Source organism: Chrysoperla carnea, chromosome 3 (genome assembly GCF_905475395.1).
Source record: "Chrysoperla carnea chromosome 3, inChrCarn1.1, whole genome shotgun sequence".
Lineage (NCBI taxonomy): Eukaryota > Metazoa > Arthropoda > Insecta > Neuroptera > Chrysopidae > Chrysoperla > Chrysoperla carnea.
Window position 1 is genome coordinate 50859593 of NC_058339.1, and position 21858 is coordinate 50881450.

General features: G+C 25.9%; 1 protein-coding gene across 1 annotated transcript in view; it reads right to left on the bottom strand.

Moving 5' to 3' along the window:
- The window catches only part of LOC123296091 (meteorin-like protein), an 88798-nt gene that overhangs the window by 2440 nt on the left and 64500 nt on the right, over positions 1-21858 (bottom strand). The window contains exons 2-4 of the mRNA XM_044877552.1: positions 8521-8772; positions 7964-8103; positions 3263-3319 (exon numbers count right to left, since the gene is read on the bottom strand). Of these exons, the coding sequence (XP_044733487.1) occupies positions 3263-3319; positions 7964-8103; positions 8521-8772 (449 nt within the window). The remainder of the gene's footprint in view (positions 1-3262; positions 3320-7963; positions 8104-8520; positions 8773-21858) is intronic.

Here is a 21858-nt window from a genome sequence, read left to right on the forward strand (position 1 = left end):
TTTTTAATTACTTAAAATTAATTAATAAAAGTACAAATTCAGTGAGGGCATTTAAAAATTTCTAAAACGGAAATTCAAATTTTTATACGGACGTGACATCATAGTACGGGCTTGTCAAATTTGTTGACATACTGTATGATATTAATCACTTACATTTTATATGGTATTTCATTAAATTATACTAGTATACGTTATTAGAAAACTTAATAAAAACGAGTGTAAATTCTGTGTTGTAAATTCATTTTTTTAAAGTTGTAAATTATACAGTGAACTGTCAGCAATTGACAGATCACGTACTTATGCGTGATCAACAGAGAACGCCAAAAAACTGCGTTTAAATATCTCAAAATTATAATGAATTTTAAATATTTTTTTAAACATAAATACAGCATTTTTAAGCAGTATTTATATTTTTTACTTTGTTATAACGGTGTAAACAATGAATTAAAAATATAAAAAAAAATACATGAATATTCCCTATTGTTTCGCTCCACTTTTACAATATGATGGAGGCGTTGGTAAGTATGGGACGCAGACTTAAAACAAAATAACAGTGGCCTATGAAAGGACTAAATCATTAAAAAGTGGGCTATTCTTTATTTAAACAGAATATTCATACATTTGAACATTATTGTTTTATTTACTATGGTTTTTCCATATCCATCTATCTATTCAATGCCTGATGAACTTAATGGACCTGTTGTTATCGCATGGCTATGATTTTCCTAATACATTTTCAGAGGCAAGAAAAAATAGTTCAATACAATCCTAAAAGCTATTAGTTAATATCGAAAAACAATAAAATTTATAAAAGTTGTAAATAAATCGTATATTATGAATTTTTTTGCATGGATTTTAAGAATTCCATTTTAAAACTTGCACCATGAAGGGACGTGTCATAGTTTGTTATCATCTCATTCACTTTAAAGGTAAATATTATATTTTAATATTGACATATTTTTTTTAAACATTATTTGTACAAGATATATGAATTATGTTACTAAACTATTTACTTAAGATAAAGTTAAAATAAACAAAATATTATATTATAGACAGTTTTAATGGTTTGTTCTTAGTCAATTTAACTTTAAGTTAGTCACTTTTACAAAATTCCATCAATTTTTTTTTATCTTTTAAACTTTAAAAATCAATACTTATTTTAAAAAGTATTTTTCTCTTTTGTTTTATCAAAATTTTAAGTACTTAAGCATTAAAAATTTGCTAACATCTTTCATTAAACAGATTCGCCAAATGGTAACAAAAATGATTGACGGGAAATAGATGTAACGAAAAAAACAGTTAACTCAAGAGAGAACAAAGTAATGTTCATTTATCTTATGACTTTGTTCTGATAAAACTCAGGGGGTATTCGTTAGGTATTCGTTCAAGTAGCGTTTTGGTGGCAGAAAAAGAAATATGTTTTTCTGGTATTGTAAATGGTTTCTGGGCAATAAAACAAATAATAGTACGTAAAGTTAATTTCCCGTCCTGGACCAGAAAAGTAATTTTTCCGTACTGTTTCATTTCAAGATGCAATTTTGCAAATTGCAGCATCAATTTTCTTGTTCCAAGTCGAAGATTTATTCATTAATTTTTATTTGTAAACTTATTTATTTGTAAAATTCGATCTTTCGAGTGGAAATTTTAGATCAGACAATAAATGACTGGCATTTGGTCAATTTCGAGTCTTTAGGGTTATATCGTATAGTGTTATCATGTTAATCTTTCCTCAGTTGAACGTAAATGATAATAGCTTTCCTGATTTGTATCGTTGCCTCAAAGCCCTCCTCTGAATGCGCACATGTGCTGTCATCTTTAAAGATATAAATTTCTTAATTATATTGTTATGATAAAACCATTTATACCATGTTTATACAAACATTAAGTGATAAAGATAACATCAAACTATGGTAATATTTCAGATTTCTAGGAAGAAGTACTTAATATTTTAAATAAGACGTTATTTTGACTTAAGACACCCAACCCAATATTTAATGTGCTATATTTTGTCATAAAATTTATGACATTCGCTTCTTGCTTATCATGTGTGTTTTATTTTCTATTCAGAAATGTTAATACTATATTTATGTTTAAAAATGATAAGAAAATTATATTTTAGAAATGTCAATACATTGTAATTTAGAATTGTGTTTTTAAAATTTTGAATAGGTCTAGACCCAGGCGTTGTAATAGACAGTCGTTTTTCAGAATGATTGTTAATTTTTGAAACTACTGCCAAGGACGTATATAATTTCTTATTTTCAGAGTACTTTTGGTGGTCGATATTTAAATAAGAAGATAATTGAATAAAAGATGCTAAAAAAGTACAAGTGGTATCAATGGGGATCAGAAGTTACCAAAGATCAGAATTAAAATTTTTTTAACAAAGTAGAATTTTAAAAAAAATCTATTGATGTGGATGGACATCTCGTTATTTCGAGAGTCGGGCAAAATGATTTTTACATTTCTTATTCAATTATCTTCTTGTTTGAACAAATATATTCATAAATTATATGTTTGCCGCATAATACAAAATTTTCGAGATTTCTTTGAAAAAGAGTCCTCGACTATGAAATTTTCGAAGAGGAATGAGTTACTAGGTCTGGCCCTAGGCCTACATATAATAAAAAAAGTGTTTATTTATCATTATGTATTTTTGATTAGAAGACATTCTTTTTATGACTTTTATATATTTAACTGTGATGTCTTCTTTTTGGAGGATTATTCATTGTTTTTAAATGGTTTTAATTTTATTACTCAAAATATTTATGAAGTTATAACTTCTATATCCGCGCTCAGCGATTTTATTATAAAAGTTTTTAGTTGAAGGTAATAATTCCAAAGTTTTAAGTTTTCACTCCTGGCGGCAGTCCATATACGACTCATCATTTTTTATTTACTTTTCTACAGTTTTATATAAACACTAACTTTAACCGTGGCTTCCAAATGCAATCTTCATAAAATAAAGTCTCGAAAACGCTGACAGTTCCCGATACCATACACAATTAGCTACTGATCTTCAACTATCTGATTGGATTTAAAATTGAAAAGTTACTGCACGAAAAAGAGCGTTATACTTACTGATTTTAATTTAAAAAAAAATACTGTTTAAAATTGCTAAAATATTTTAAAATAAATAAACTGGCAATTTATAGGAAAAAGAGAAAATAATTATTTATGAAAATATTAATTTAAAGGTAAAATAAATAGGCTTTTTTTCATTTTAAAGAATCCACAATTAAATAGTGGAAAAAAAACTTACCTAAATCGCTCGTGCAGAAAGCGTGTACCATTTCTTCATGACTACATGGTCGACATTCTATAACAAAATGGAAAAAACATAATATTAATTTTTTTGTATTGTTTGTTAATGTTACATTAAATCTGATGAAACATACATTTCATTATACTTAATAATAAATAATATAACAAAAAATACTGACTTAAGTCACAAAAAACAAAAAACCGAAATGAATCAAGTAAAAATGACTTTTAGACATGCAACATCAACAATTCATCGGATGTAATGAGATCATTTTATTATTAATGTGTTGATATAAAGTTATTTTATTCAGCGTGATCATCAAAAATGTGTTTCTGTGAAACTCGTGAAAAACTTTTCTTTAACAAGTGAAAACAAACAATTGACTCAGTTAATTGTTGAAATACCATGCATAGACAGTGTTGATTACTCTATCACATTACACATATACCTATACATGTCACACATACATAACTGATATTCCCATATAATACATACTAAACAATTTACGCCTAATTTGCACCCTCACGGGTAAACAGTGATGTTTACGAAAAAATGTTTCAAACAAAAGTTGTTTATTTTTTGATATGGAAAATTTTTTACACTTAAACTTTTGTTCTATCTCTAACGGTTACCAAGACCCACCCAATTGATCTATGTTGCTCATTTACGAACTCGGCTCACTTTATATTTTTACGAGTAAGCTAGTAAATTCCAGCTTGATATTCGTTTTTGAATTATCGTGTTCACAAACGGCCGGACGGACAACCGGAAATCGACTAATTAGGTGATTTTTTGAACACCTATACCAAAATTTTGTTCGTAGCATCAATATTTTTAAGCGTTACAAACTTGGGACTAAACTTAGTATACCTTGCATATAACATATATGCATGGTATAAAAAGTAGAATACAAATTTTCGATTTTCCGATTTCAATAGAAGTATTCGTAAGTGTAAAATGAAATTTTATGATGTCTTCATCAGATTTTGATTTGTTTGAATTCTCCTCTAATAATAATAAAATTCAATATCAATATTACTTATTTATAAAAACGTATTGTGTTGTACTCGTAATTTTTGATAATGCAAAAATTGAAAAATAAAATTTCTATGCAGGAAGTTTACAAATTTATAACTTTATTACAAAACATGTAATAAAATTTGAATCAATTTTTATTATGTGAAAATTTTGATTGTAAAATATTCAAGAAAAATGTGTCAAAATTTCAATTTACGATAAAAATTATTCATTCTAATAAATAAATTTTTACTTTTCAAATAAAATTTAAAATTGTTAAACCCATGTGGAAACACGGAAAAACGATTGTTGAAAAAAGACTATTTATACCTCACTTGTAATTTATCTTATAAAATATGAATTTTATACGATTAAGACAGTTGGGGCATGGGGTTGGTTGGAGAAGACTAATCTCATACTCCATGAAGTAGGTTAATTGGTCGTATGCCATGATATTGTATAATCATAAAAAATGGTTTTACACCAGGCATGGGCGAGTTATTTTAAGTCGAAGTTACCATTGTTATAACTTGTGAGTTACAGAAGTCTGAGTGTCTTCTCCAAGCTTGTTGGCCCATGTCTGGTTTACACATTTCGTGCGACTTCCAAATGAAAGGTTTTATACCAAAAAGACAAATAGAAACACAGTCAAGAAAGTGAGGTAACAAAATGTTTGTAGAGAAAACAATACATGTATGAATTTAATCCTTTTTTTCTATATACAATTCCAGTTAACACCGATGAAAACAAAATATTTTTATAGAATTCTTAATGGCAATAGATCGAAAGTTAAAATTAACAAGCACAAAAAAAGTCTAGACCTTTGGAAGCATATAAAATTTTTTTTAATGACTAGAAATATTCCATTGCGTATGAATAATACATTTGATTTATCCAAGTTATATAAATTTAGATAAATAAATCTAAAAAAGAATGTAATTTATTTTAATAAAAACCAATTTTTTTTCAGTTGTTTCATTGTATTAAATATATGTATGTGATGTGTGTTTTAAAATAGTCGACTTTAATCAAGTATGGCAAATAAAATTTAATTGGTAAAATGACGTCAACATGACCAATCAAGATCAATTAATTTACACTTTATTCCATATAGAACTAACTCTGTGTTCTGTATATAATAATTCTTTTTTGTAACACAGCTACGCTTCTGTTTTAAACCAACTAGAATTTATTGCACGATGAATTTATTTGTATATATATATATCTACAGTGATATTAAAATTTCTCAGAATTACGAAAATTTATTTCGAAACGATAGGGCAGGAATGGCGAACCAATGGCATCACGGGACACAATATTTTGTACAAGTCACCGATCATAAAGTTTCTAAAGAAGTATTATATATTACGAACAAACACGAGTGATCCTACGAACTCGCACTCGTTTGTTATTGTAGTTACATCGTGGACTATAAGTGGAGTAACTTCGCCTTCCCCCACCAGCAAAAGTTTTAACTTTTTTTTTTTTTTTCATTAACTCAGTGTCAAGAGGACTGTTTTCTTTCCTGTACGATAGATGGATATTTTTAAAGAAGATTTCCTGTATTAAAGAAGATTGTACTGGTGTAATAATCGGTAATGCATACAATTTTGAACCATGTTGTACATAAAAATAAAAGTTAATAATAATAATAATTCTTTACAAGCAAATTTAAATGAATAGATATTACAATCAAAAGAAATTTTAATGAAGATAAAAATACCATTACAAAATGTTTTATAAAAATTAAGCGCTGGCTTGTTTAATATAAATTAATTGAGAAATTTGACTAGATAATGAACACTATATTGACATTTAACTAAAAAAAAAATTGAACAATCATTGAAATCGTGAAATAGCATAAAATAATAAATACGAATTTATTATATTTATATTAATACGAAAGAATAAATTAATTGAACTGTCTTTTATATCATTCTGTCAAAATATTGAGTTTGATTTAAAACAGAGAGATAAATAACTATTTATTTTATAAAAGAGATAATATGAATATGGCGCGTTATTAAACCTTCAAGACTCCGATATCTATTTTTTTGTATTATTATTGAATGCAATAATACAAAAACAGAATCAGAAAAAAAAAATGTACACACAACAAAAACTTTCTCCTTGTTTTATTAAAAATGTAATAATGAATGATAAATGTAAATAATGTTGTTTTGAAAATTAAGCACGATTTTGTAATTTATTTTTTTCTTTTAATTTTGTTTTTAATTTGTACAGGTTCGACTTAGTTTTTCTCTTTATGCATTGCCGACATGATTTGAAAAAGTTTTCCTCAAATTTTCTTAATAAATATACGAGAATTCAAAGTTCCTTGGTTGTTTTGAAATATTATTGGAGGAAATTGTTTACTTGTTGTAAGTATGGAAGGTTTAGATGTACAGTATGTCCCAGGAGTAACAGACGCTCTTGCTGCATCAGGTAGAAGCTCTCACGTCTCACAGGTTCTTACGATCCCCCCTGCGGCCTGTATTTAAATTAATAGTTACTTACCCGTGCATCAAAAATGGAATAGAACTCATTTTATTTTCTACCTGATGCCACAAGGGTATCCGTTACTCCTGGGATACACTGTATATGTTCATGAAATTAACCATACTAATAATTTTTTCTTGATTACCAAAAATAAATTCTTTTTTCAAGGAAATGTAATTTTAGAAAATTTGTAAGTTAAGTCAATTATATATTTTCTTGAATTAAGTTTTGAGATTGTTGATTCAAGAAAGTTATAACTTGTGATAAGAACATCAACAGCAAATCAAATACGTTTATTTCAATCCAGTATTTCTTTTTACTGAGTAAATAAAATTTACTTTTATTTCCTGATTCGTGGATGCTAAATAGTACTTTTTATAATAGAGTTCAAATTCTATAGGACTTCTGTAAACCAGAAGGTACAGGTTATGTAATTTTGATTGGTTAAACTCAAAATATGTTTAAATACGGTTCTGTTTCAATAATCATTATATTTGATTAGTATTTAATGACTTTGGGCAATATGAATTTGGAACTAACAACAGAAAGTGTATCGTGAGATACCTATATAGTCAATAATAAATAACTGCGCATGGTTATATCAAATCATAAATCAAACTGTAGCTATATATATATACACTAAAAAATTACATAATAAATTTAAAAATTGTATAAGTCGCGTTTATAAACAATTTATCATGAATTAAAAATCGTTAATCATATTCATCTGAAAAAACTTGTGAGCAAAAAACCACCATCAAAAAGGTCGTATTTCTCATCAATATGTGCTTCTTATTATTGAAATGAGATTTTTGTGTTTTCATGTTTTTGAAAACATGAAACATCTACATAAGAGGGCAAGAAGAGAAACTGCGAAAATGACAATATCAAAATCAATTGATTTTTATTACAATATCTGTAATAGTGTCCCATTTTTGAACATTAGGGCTAAAGCTTCAGAACCTATGTAGCCTCTATAGTGGACAAACTCAACCGAGCCAACTCGTAATTACAACAATACTTCGGATCAATAAAATTTTCGGTCTATTTTTTCCGATTACCATCGTGTTCTAGTCTTTCTAGTGATTTTTAATTTTAATAAGTCTATATTTTTGGAGATAATATGAGTAAAAAGTAATGATTGATAATAAATAAATATTTGATAATAAAAATTATATTTACCTTCGTATGGATCATAATGTGTAACACCTTCGGGTAGCGGTTGTAAATCGTATTCCAATTCGATAACATGTTTCTTCAAACCATGTAAATCGGTTGACTCCACATATAATGCTGCTTGATTATTTCGACTTTGAAAGCATCTGAAACGATTTAAAAAAAATATTTTGATAATTTTTTGTCTGTGAATTTTATTGCCTAAAACCGTTGATTTATTTTGCTTTTCGATTGCAATCAATTGATTATTGGTATTTAAACATATGTATGATCCTCGGAATTTTATTTTGCCTATAGGGCGTTATGCAAAGATTTTAGATAAAAAAAAAGATATCGATTCGAATATTTTAAATGTTTAAAAAATCGATTTCTTCATGCAAAAATGCATATTTAAACTTTTACCAGGTGGTCTATTTAAAATCACCCCCTAGTTAAAATTATTGTTATAAAAAAAAAGATTCAAATAATGCACGGAAAGGGGAAATTTATGATACCCTTGAATAAAACCTTGATCACTTCAGCAAAAACAAAGCATTCTGTTACATAATTTGAAAGTTTCTTACCTTATTTGATTAGATCCTGGTTCTAATTGTAACGAATGTAAAGATCGTTGCCCTTCCAAAAATATTCGAGCAATATCTTTATCACCACGTAATTTTATACAGGCTTTAAATTCACGATTATCACCAGCTGGTAACCTTAACAATATTCTTAATGCACCTCGTGGATAGATCCAATTCACTTCACCACCCGTACACCTTAAATATATTGGCGTGACTCCAGCTTTACCATCTTCTGATTCTGCATCTAAGCCACTGCAAAAGAAAATGAAAAAATATTATTAATTTTTAACAAAAAGTAAAAGATCCTTATTACAATATCTATCCTATTTGCATAAATTTGGACACAGGTTGGCAACAAAAATTACAAAGCTTTTAATCTAAATACTGAGAAAAATAATGTTTTCAATATTGATTAACAGCATGTTAGAAAATATAGAGGCTCTAAGACAAAAAATCGTGGTAAAATAAGGTAAACTTTGGTGTATTCAACAAAAAAAATTGACCCTTTTGAGATATAAAATTGCAATTTAAATTTGGGTATGATTTTGATTAAAAATTATCGCATTATAGTTTCTAAACAAAGGACCTTATTGTGTAAATAAACCCGCAGATTATATGGATAGGGATGATATGCAAAGACTTGATTATGCACGTGCATTATTTTTGGAGTATTCTAAGATATTAGCAAACTATAAAATAATGAACAAAAACCCATGTAAGGGCATTATTAAAATAAAATAATCAAAACATACTTAATAATCAAAAGCAAATGAAGGAAAAAAAACTTTTTAAAGAACGAACATTCTTCATTTACAAAAAACTATAAAATGATAAAGATAAGTATATAATTAACTTGAAAGAGATAGACGAGGAGAAGAGTTATCTTTTCTATTTACCTCTTTATCTCATTCTTTGTTAATATATCTTGTGCTGCGGGCGTCTTCATTTCATTTCATTTTTTTAATTCCTTTATTTCAAAAAAATAATCTTCATAAAAGTATGATTATTTTTAAAAACCAAAAAAATAAATTATATTCGTTTTAAATAAAAATTATAAAAATTTGTTAGATTTTTTCATCAAGTCATAATTAATGTTGAAAAGATTGTCGACGCTAGAGTGAAATTATCTAAAATTGAAGGTTTTGCTTCAAAAAATTTTTTTATCCGTGAATTTTTCTTTTAAATTGCCCTGGAAAATGTTTAATTTTACAACAAACTTAAAATCAATGAAAATTCATCGAAGTCGAAGTATGAAAGTATGAGATTCGTTGATTGTCCAATCATCCATTACAATTTTCAAGTTGACGGGAAATTGGCAACCTAATTCATTGATTTTAGAGCAAAATCTTTTATTCTATTATCTTCGTATTTGAATCGCCTTTTATCAAAATTCATAAATTTTAATCTTGTTACGCAATGAAGTCTCCAGCCAAATTTTGGCTGACATCGACTCCAAAAATAACAATAATTTTAACTGCATTATACCATCGTTATTTTTTTTATTTTTTAGTACATATTAATTTGTTTTGTAAAAGTTTTTCTTTTGAAGTCGGTTTCCTTTTTGATAAAATTTTTTTTTTATCAAATACTACATATGGCTCTTACCTGGGATTGTCTTTCTTGGTGTAAAAATTTATAATTTTGCAAAAACAAATATCTTGAATAGCGAATCATATATAAATTATTCAAAAAAATATATTTTTTTAGTAATATCATGAGAGAATTTCTTTTATTTTTCATATTTTTAAACGCAATCTTTTACCTTTATGTTAAGATAATTACACTACAAATGTTATATAGAAAATATTTCTTCTAACTTAACCACTGTTGTTGCTTGTATCATCAACATGGTTTTTAAAATTCAACAAAGATAATTACTAAAAGAGAAACATTCTTAAGACATTTTGAATACATTTGTATAATTTTATATATATTTTTGTTAGATAATTTGATTTGTTAACTATAATTATATACCTTATTATAAATTTGTGAATTATTGTTGCTGGCTTTAAGCCATGTTCTTTTTTTGTTTCGTTCAATTATTATATTAAAAATTATCAAAATCATCTATTCACGGTTTGATTTGAATCGAATTTTACGATCAAAAATCAATGAAACTGTCAAAATTAATAGACGTGTAGTTATGCAAAATATATTCACGAAAGCAGAATAACACACGAACATGCAAAAAAAAATTCATCAAATTTTTTTTAATAACAAAGAAATATCAATCAATTTTATAAAACATACTTGTTACCTCTATAAACAGACTAAAATCTCTAAAAAAGAATCGGAACTTTGATCTGGATTCCACTCATCAATTATTAAAATTCAATCAATTTTTAACCGATTTCAAACAAAAAAGGAGGAGGTTATAAATTCGACTGTATTTTTTTTATGTGTGTTACCTCAGAATTTTCGAGTGGGTGAACCGATTTTGATAATTCTTTATCTATTTGAAAGCTGGTGCTTCTCGCGTTTTCCCATTTCATTATGGTCCAGTTCTGCCATGAGAAAACCATAAAAGTCTTAAATTTGCTTTAAGTATGCACGAAAAGAGGACGAATAGCTCCATATCACGCCAATCGATTTCGATGATTCTTTTTTAGTGACAAATTAGCTTGTGTAGTTCAGATTCACTCAAAATCGCAAAATAAAACAAAACTTTTAACAAAAAGAAAACAAACTTCAAAAGAAAAACTTTTCCAAAACAAATTAATATGCACTAAAAAGTGAAAAATAACGATTATATAATGTAGTTAAAATTATTGTTATTTTTGGATTCGATGTCAGCCAAGCTAATGTAGTAAACTGTCAGAATTGTTTAATTTAAAATATTACACATTTATTCGTACAAATAATTTGGAAAATTAATTCAGGACGTAAAATTTATAAAGCTACAATTTCGATTTCCTAAGATTAATCAGTAATGTATTAATCGTCTCTGTGCATAGAGGTTGTTTGGTGTTTACACCAATTTTCTTCGTACGTTACGTATTGTGTTCTTTAATTAATGTAAATTATTTTAATTGAATAGTTAATTAAAAACTTTTTTTTAAATTACACTTTCGAAAGATTCATTATTCAAATGTCAGAATACTATACATAAAACATATAAATAATAAAAGATAAATGAGTTTCCTATTTTGGGTCCGCTTTAAATGTATCACACATTGGGAAATTTGAGTAGGTAAATGAAGTTAATTTAGAATATAAAAATCACATACCGTGCTGCGTCGCCATATGTAGAATATATTATAGTTTTGTTTTGTTATAATTCTTTAAATATGGTGTGAAAATAAGTCAGATAAAATTCTTATTTACATATTATAATTTGTAATGAGTTTTTAATTTGAAAGAAAACCAATTAGGAAGTAGTTTTTTTAATTGTTATTAATTTTTAAGGTCCTATGACGATTTAACTCGTTCAAATCTGAAATATACCTATATTTGTCCCTCAATATTTGTTGTGTACAAAATAGATGAAGGGAACAACTGAATGGTTCGCAGCGCTACTCTCTTATGAAATTTGCAATAAAGCAAACGTTTTATTTAAAATAAGACTATATCTTTGAATTGTTTATATCTAATTGATATGGTAAATGTCAAATAAAAAATATTGAATAACAGTTTCTTAAACTTGTTACATTCTAAATTATGAAAATAAGGGACGATATATAAAATAGTGTGTCATTACCACGAAAACTCCTAAAATAAAACTCATGTACGATGCGAATAGTATTTTTGACATATCTATTTTTAAGATAGACTTTGCATTCAGACTTTAATGAACTATATCTATATCGGTAATAGACTTTGCATTCAGACTTTAATGAAACTTGGCATATTTGTCCATTATTATATCATAATTAACCAGATAAATTTTTAGGGGCAATAATATTTTAAAATCTGTGAATCATATTTTAAAAAAATAACAGAATCCACTCTAGAAATTGGAAGCGTAAGTCTCATTATTTTTTGCTGGGATTTTTTTTTTGTATATTGATTTTTGTTTGCTACATTTTTTGTTATGTTTTTTGGAAATTATTATATTTCTTAGGATAGAAAATATTTGTTTAGAAAGCTAAAAAACTACATGCATTCCTTATAAAATTTAAAACCAACATAGAAACTTGTACCTCTTCTCTTCTCTAGTGAGTTGTGGACTAGTCTAATAATAAATACCTAATCAAACAACACACTTGAACACACTTGACGAGTTTTATTAATGAATTCTTATTAAAGTTTTGTTTATTTGTTATATGTTGGTAATATCATCGATAGTACTACATAATTAGTGAGACAACTTTGTTGTATGTTTTCAATGTAAAAATAGTACCGGTGCTAAAAGCGACAAAAATTGACATATTGTGCGTTTTAATTTCCAACAATCTCACCACTTTTGTGTCGAATTCTTTGAAGTTTTGAAAAAATATTTCCAAAAACAGTTCATTGGTATTTTTTTAGAAACATTTTAGTGATTTATAACTTTTAAAGAGGAGTTTATGAGTAATGAATCTTAGAACTACATGTCCAATCGTAAAAAGGAACCGATGTTTTCATTTTTTGAATCAAAATTACTCTGGAAAATGAATTTCATTCAAATCAAAAATTTTCCCGACTTTTAAAAAATTTTTCTTTTTGAATTTTAGCCAAAAATACAAAAAGCAGGTTCTTTTAACGACCGGGTAGTTTTGAGATATTGCCTAAAATTCTCTGCTTTTATTGCAGATCGATTATAGAGATATTCAATAAAATAAGTGAAAAAGGTAAATTTACTTGAATGCCCAGTACAAAGATGATCAAATTCTGCCAATAGGGAATATTCATGAAATTTAAATTTGGTTCAAATATTTTTCTTCCGTAACTTTAATGACTAGACATTTCAACAAAACCATTATTTCAGTAATTAATTTTTTTTTAATTACTTAAATTTAATTAATAAAAGTACAAATTCAGTGAGGGCATTTAAAAATTTCTAAAACGGAAATTCAAATTTTCATACGGACGTGACATCATAGTACGGGCTTGTCAAATTTGTTGACATACTGTATGATATTAATTACTTACATTTTATATGGTATTTCATTAAATTATACTTTTATACGGCTTTTTATTAGAAAACTTAATAATAAAAAGTGTAAATTCTGTGTTTTTAAATTCTCAAAATTATAATGTATTTTAAATATTTTTTACACTTAAATACAGCATTTTTAAGCAGTATTTATATCTTTAAAATACATTAATATTCCCTATTGGTCTTGATACTGTTTATAGTTTATGTTCTAATATTATTGTTGAAACAAAAAATGCTTTAACTTTCTTTTAAAGTTATCTTGTAGCGTCTGTACTATAGTAACAATGGCCGGTTTAACGCTACAGTATAATATCAAATTACATATTCTATACTTAACTAACACGTCTCAAAATTTTTTCAAGTAGAGTGATTTTTATATTAAAAATATTGTTCAATATCAAATATCAAAATGTTTATTTTATCGATTGAATGAATTTTTATACAAAATTTTTGTAATATTAACAAAAAAAACTCGTTTATATGAAAAAAAAAAAAAAATTGTGGATGTAATTAATAATTACTTATGGAAATGAGGGCGTGCATTTTATGTCTTTTATAACAGTTTTTTTCTTGAAAATAATTTTTTTTTTAGTTTTTATATAAAAATTTATTGCCCATTGTATTTTTATGTTTTGTGTTGATTTTGCAAAGACATTAAATTTACCAACCCACAAGATTCTTGTTTTATTTTAAATTTTGGATTTACATTATAGGACCTGTTTTTAGTACGGGAAAAAATTAAAATAATAACGTCGTAATTCCGGACTAAACTTTTATTATTGCCACGCTTACAAAATTTTATTTTAAAATATACTGTTCATATTTTACAAAAAAAAGCAAAAAGCTCTTTTTGGCCACTAGAGTGCATTTAATACTTTAATTAGTTTATTTTGTTTTACTTTGATGACAATATTTCGATTTTGGAACATAATTTTAAAACGTGTGAAATAATTCACAATTTATTTTCTAATTTTCAAAAGCATATAAATTGTCAAAGAAGTGTTAATTACATTCAAATATATATGTTAAACGATATCAAGAATACAATCTGAAAACATCACAGATAGCCTAAAGACTTTGTATTTAATACCTAAACAAATCAAACCTATTTCTATCTCTAAATATAAATAACTTTTTTTTGTACGATTTTAAATGATAGACGTATGAATCAATACATTATGAAGTACCTGAGTTGTGTGTATCTGTTTAAAAGTTTCTTTTTTGTCATATTGTATTTATTTATAATTATTTATTGTGCAAAACACACTCATGTGTTGTTTATCTCTCATGAAATAATACCTTATTATGTAGTAGGGAAGAATGTAGTACCAGAAATCGTAACTTGAATCAAATCCTAATGTACCTTAAATCATATCCCCACCGATTAATATACCTCTCTTCAACAAAAAGGTACTTCCAGTAGTGAAAAATTACTTATAAAATTAGATAAAAATTGAAATTTATGTAGAAATATATTTAAATATTCTGATTGAGTCAAAAAAGCACATTATTGTTTTATTATATTAAAATTAAGAGTCGTAATTTTTAATCTGTATATCACGTTACCTAAAATACGAGCCGCCATGAAGTGACATCATATAGGCAAAAATAATAGGCATTAATTATTAATTTTTTGATAGCTTTAACAAAAAATGTAGGTTATGTTACCATCAACTTTATTTATACATATAATAATGACATACACGACTGTTGTTTTCACAAATAATACGTCATCAAAATGGCTGACAGCGTTTTTGCGAGTTATGTTTTATACTGAAACATGACATAGTAAAATATCAACCAACTGAGCAGCGATTTAGATAAAATGGTGTGATTTAAAATACAAAACAACGTGTAAAATCAATAGTAAAAACAATTCAAGGTAAAACGTCTTGGTAATATGGTTGCAGTGTCACATAGAAAACAATATTTGTCGAGAAACTGTGAAACAATTATACAAGTTACATTCAATGTTAGGTGAATCAAGAAGGTTCATTATATCTGAGGTACTACAGATTACCCTATTTAGGAGATATATTACACAAGATTAGTTGTACAGTTCACATTTGCAGTTATAGTTCCGTAATCTTTACTTTATATATTGATATGGATATTTCAACTTCGATATATACCGCGCTAGTTTTGTTATTGTCCGCACAGCACTAACTGATTAACTGTCATATTTAATGAAAACGCAGCGGTGAATTAACTTTTTTTACTCTGTCAGTATTATTAACATTTTAATATAAATTGTAAATGCCCTCTTTTACATGATCAGTAACTATCGAAACTCATTTAAGATTTTATTGTATTAATTAGCTATCGGTTTACCTTCGATCATTTTTCAAATAAAAAATTAATAAATCTTCAGGCGAGTGCTGCGTAAACTAGGTGAATTTCTATTATAAAAATATGTCTTTCCTGAACCTTGAAGCTATGACTTATCACCAAAAGTTTCTAGCCGATTTGGCGATTCATTCTGTATATATCATCTATAAATATCTTTTTATATATGATCATAAAATGTATATTTTTTATTGAAAGTATCAATTTTTTATCCATAAATTTAAAAAATACAATATACCAACAATTGTGCCTTTAGAACAATACGTCCGTATAAGATATCACTGTTACGATAACGTTTAGACGTATATTGTATCATTTTATAAATATTTGAACTTTTACAGCAAAAAGTTTGTTCAACCTGAACAGAAAATGTTACACAAATATCATCTAACAAGCAGTAAATATCATCTAAATTTTTTATTATTAAAAAAATTTATGAAAAAAAATACTTTATACTTTTTTAATGTCAAAATAATCTTTTTAAAATGCACATAAATTGTTACTGAAGTCATAATTTGCTTTTAATATTATTTTTCTTTTAATCTTTATAAAAAAGTTATTTCTTGAGGTTCTGTAGTACTAAGTATGGTTTGATTTATTGAAAAATCAATAGACCGGCCTTTATCCCGAAAAATGGGTGGGAGTTCTGTCTTGGACGCCCTCACTTACATCCATTGTTAGAATCTATTTCCCAAAATTCTAAATTACGTTTAATTCGAAAAAAACCGATTTAACGATATTAGTAAAAGTAAAGTCATTATAATACATCTTAAAAAACACTCCCCGCTTTTTTACCATAGATGATTTTTTTGAATTTAAAGAAATTATTTTCTACTTTTTAGTTCAGTTCTTTACAAAAGCGTGTTTTTTAGTTTTTTTTTAAACTATTATTTATTTTGTGTTTTTTAGATATTATTTATTATTTATTTATCAAAAATTCATTATATGGTTATCAAATGAACTTATTAAATTATTGTATTGTTATTGGTCCTCGATAAATGTGCCAAATTTCAAGATAATTCGATGTTTTGAAAGGGGATAAAATCATGTTCATAGTTTCCGTTACATACTAACATAAGTATCAAGCCAATCAAAGCGTGAGCTTATCAGAGTAAGCTGTAAAGGCTTTTTGAAGGTATTTGAAGAATTTATGAGAGTGATCCAGATCTGAGCCCTCAATATATTTTCCAGGCTAAATACTGGTGTATTACTTGAAAAATAAGTAAAAAAAATTAAATTAAAAATACGTTTTTAGCTAGAACCTCTAATAAAAAAGTAGAAAATGTTTTAGCTAAGCGTCACAATAAATAATAAGTAAAAGTCATACAGTTTAACATCCGTATACAACACACTACGTGATTATAAAGTATATGTCCTCTACACACTCGATTAATCTTTTGAAAATATAATTTTTCAATGTCCGTTGGTTTCATATTACACAAAAGGCTCTTAAAATTTTAGGATTACATACAAACGTGCATCAAAAAATATCATATATTCATTTTTAAGTTTTCAATTGTAGGATATGACCAAGAATATTTGACATTAAAAAACATTAACAATTTTTCAGAACCATATGTTTGTAAATATTAAACGAAAAATAATATTATAATTACAAATTTTAATTTTCAATTGAAATTTAAACTATTACCAAATTTTGAATTTTATCAATATTTACTGATATGGAAAAATACATTTCCTTCTTATTTTAAATGTTACGACCTTAAGTTAATTTTATTAAGAATTAATTTCAAATTTTTTCTCATTAACAGATTACGTAATAAAAGTTTTTTCATTAAAAAAAATCAAATGGGTGTGTTCAAAAGTGACCTTTATTTTAAAAATACAGTGAAACCTCTTTATAGAACTATATAAATATAATTGCAAAGATGTACACATTAATTTTATATGGTTTATTTTTTTTATATGAATATAATTCCAAAGATATGTACACACTAATGCAACGTTATCGATTTTATGCAATGCTATCGCATACTAACATCGTACATGTAAAAAATACTAAACTTTTATTGTTATATTTCTTTGAGTAATGTTTCGTATGTTCCAGAAACGACGTTTCACTGTAAAATCTAATCAGAACCATTATATGTGCTTATTATTATTTATTATCAAATAAAATAATTAATATAGTATTTATTATAAATTAACTTAAGGCTGAATAATTAATATTAAATTAATGATATTATATAGTGTTGTTTGTTGTTACACTTTCTAATCTGCATTTTAAAAATAAAAATGCAAAAAATTAACGACAGTGGCGGATTTAAACAGTCTGCACCAGAAGACAAGTTAAAGGATCACACGGCTCCTTCCAGCAGAAGATCTTTGTGAATCGAATAATTTAGTTTTCAAATAATTGAAATATTCATAGAATACCAAGTCCAAATTTTTCAATTACAGAGTTATATTTTAAATTGGACCTCTATAAGAATTGTCACCTTGACTTTTTTTTCTCCGGCACTGTTTAATGAGATTTTAAATGTGATTTAATTTAAATTTTATGATTTTGTGCTTTTAACTATTTCTTAACAAATAACACGCAATAGTCGTTAATATTTTATATAGAAAATTAATCAATTATAAAATAACGATTGAGAGAAATATTAAAAAAAAAAAAAAACACTTAAAAAACGTGAGCAAATCTAAATAGTTATTTTAAGGCCTTACAAATTTTAATTTATAATTTTCATATTGTAGTCGAATTATATTTTCTTATTAAAATTAATTATTAACATTACCCATAGCTAAGTGTATTTAAAAAAAATGCGACGATATATTTAAAAATATAAACACTTCTTTCACATTAGTTACAGCCTACCCATACTTATTTAAAAACAAAAACTTTCACTCTAATTTTTTTATACTAAAAGATAAAAAAAGTTTTCCTATAAACTAGGTTTACGGTTTTTATTTCCCTTCTAATTTTATATGAATAAAAGTTTTTGTGTCCTGTTTCATAAAATTGTTGAGTAGAACATATATATTTTGTCTGATTTTATGTTATTAGCATTTTTATAAAAATTATATTATTTTTGTTATTTAAACACGTTTTAAAAAAACATTTATTAAAATTAATCGAGCGTGGTTAATACCTACAAATCTGTTATAAATAAATTAAATTTACACAATATGGTCTTTTTAATTGTGTCTGTTCAATAAATTTTATCATAATTTCTATAAAAATTCAAGACTAAAATTATGAATTTGTATGAAATTGTGATAAAATTTTATCTTTCCACACAAACCAATGGAATACAATTTTTAATGTAATTTAACAATCGTTTATAGGAATGCACTTGATCTATCAATGGCCAAACCATCTTAAGCCTTTTTGCTTCATTCTAATATTTTTGAATCAAGTAAATATAATTTGATTCAAATTGAATTTTTTTCTGTGAATAAATTGAAAGTGTCTACACTATCGTCTCTTTTTAAATGTGTATCGAAAACCAATTCTAAATAAATCATTTTCTAAATATCATAATATTTAATTGCATATAGTTCATGGTTTAATTAGATAAAATAATCAAAATAATTTAAATACCAAAGTAATAAATAATAAAACACACAATACTACAAAGAATAGAAAACCTCTTTAGAAAATAATGTAATCGAATAACCTAAATTGTCGTTAAAATTAATTTGAATAATAATTACGATAAAAATTGTATTCATATCGCAACCATACATGAACGAACGAATTCGATATATGCTGCTAAGGTTATTATTACTAATCGAATTATGAAATATAAACATTCTATGTTATAAAATTTTATATTATAAAACTTATAATGGCTTTGTTTTATTTTTAATTCTGTATTGGACTGAAACCATAAAGTAATCTACACATTGTGTATTCAATACAGAGTAGGTAGAATGATTACGAAAAACATTGTTTAAGTCCCAAAACCTCCTAAATTTATGTTGGGCGTCAATTTTGTAAGATACGAACATGACACAAACAATAATCAAAGAAAAATGTGCAGAAAAATTGTATAGTAGTACCTGTTCGCTTTTCAAAATAGGACGAAAAGTGGATATGAAATATAAGATTTGTCTTCATAAAAAGAATTAGAATCAACATTCCGCGTCATGAATCGGTTTACAAATAGAACAACAAGTACTATATTTTTAGATTTATACTGAGGCTGAAGATTAATTTTAATACAGAAAAGATAATTTGGAAAAATCTTTAGAAATAAGCAAAATATGCAGAATTATGATGTTACTTCTGTGAATCGCCAAAGGAACATCATTTAACACTACACCTTTAATTTAATATTCAAGTCTTGCTTAGTCCTCGCACCTCTATTTAAAGTTTTTGACACAGAAAGATTTTATATTTTTCCAGCAGTTATTAAATTATTTATGTTTTTCTATAAAATGATTTTTAATTATTCATATTCAATGCGCAATTTCAGATAAGACACAATCATTACTTATGCAATATTAACTTTTAAGTCGATTATTTGCCCTTCGATTTGAATATTATTACTAATAAATAACGAAATTTATTATTTTGCTCTATTTATTAATTTATTTAAATGATTTTTCTGATTTTTAAATAATTTATTAGTTTATAGGTATTGTAGAATTAGTTAATATGTAAATTTTTGTTTAAAATAATATGTAAATCTTGGGCGTTGTTGAAAGTTGTTTAAATAAATTATCTATAATTTATTGTACCTGTTTTAATTAAATTTATAACACCATTTTTTGTTAATTAATTAAATTATTGATTTTTTTTTAAATTAGCAAATTAAATAATATTGGTTTGCATATTTTTAACCAAAACAGCATTTAAATGAGCACTAATGAGACATTTTTTTAATACATAAATACAGATTTTATTTCATAATTTCATAATACTAAGGTTTAATATCTCAATATTTAATCAATTATCAGAGAAAAACTTTGATGTAAATTTTTTTATTATCTGTATCATTTTTTTATAGAAGAAGGATGAAATAAAATACAGGTACATGTTCATTAACTCGTCAAAATTAAATTAAAATGAATTATATTATTCTATAAAAATTTAGTTGATCGATTTAGTTAAAAAATAAACCGGAAATGTTTAAAATATATCCTTTGAGTTTTTTTTATTCTGACTGCCAAAAATTTATGGAAATATTTTACAGTAAAAAAAAAATAAATAAATATCCATTATATATTTAACCACTATAAAAGTCACAAATAAAATATGTATTACCTACAGTGAAGAAAAAATAAAAAGTTTCTACAATAATTTAAAACGTTCTATCATAAAATATTGGAATGTATATTAAATCAATCATACATTGTTGTTACATGCATATATCAAACAAACAAGGATTTATTAAACAGAGACAAAAAGATAAAATGTAGATATTAGATTCTTTTATTTATATGCTTTCATTACATTTATATTTATCTATAAATATATAGGAGACTTTCTATAGATATAGATAGATAGATAGATAGTCACTCATCACGATATCTCTGGAACTATAAGACCTAGAGACTTGAAATTTGGCAGGAATATTCCTTTTGCCAAGTAGAGGTCAGCTAAGAACGGATTTTACGAAATTCCACCAACAAGGGGGGTTGCGGGGGTGTTCATGAATAAAAAATTCATATTTTTCAATTATGGCTTTTAATAGTTCAAAACTTGGTCAGAATTTTTTAAATTACATTTAGAAATTTTTTTAACCTTCGGAGGGTAGAAAGGTGTAGCGAGAAAGTGGGAAGGAAATATCGAATATTTACAAATATACCTAAGTGGGGTATCAAATAAAAGAGCATGATGTGTACATTACAAAACTGTTATCCAACGCAAGGAAATGTGGAGGGAGGGGTGCAAGTGGGGATGTTGCCCAGCAAAGCGGGCGGGTAACAGCTAGTTAAATATATAA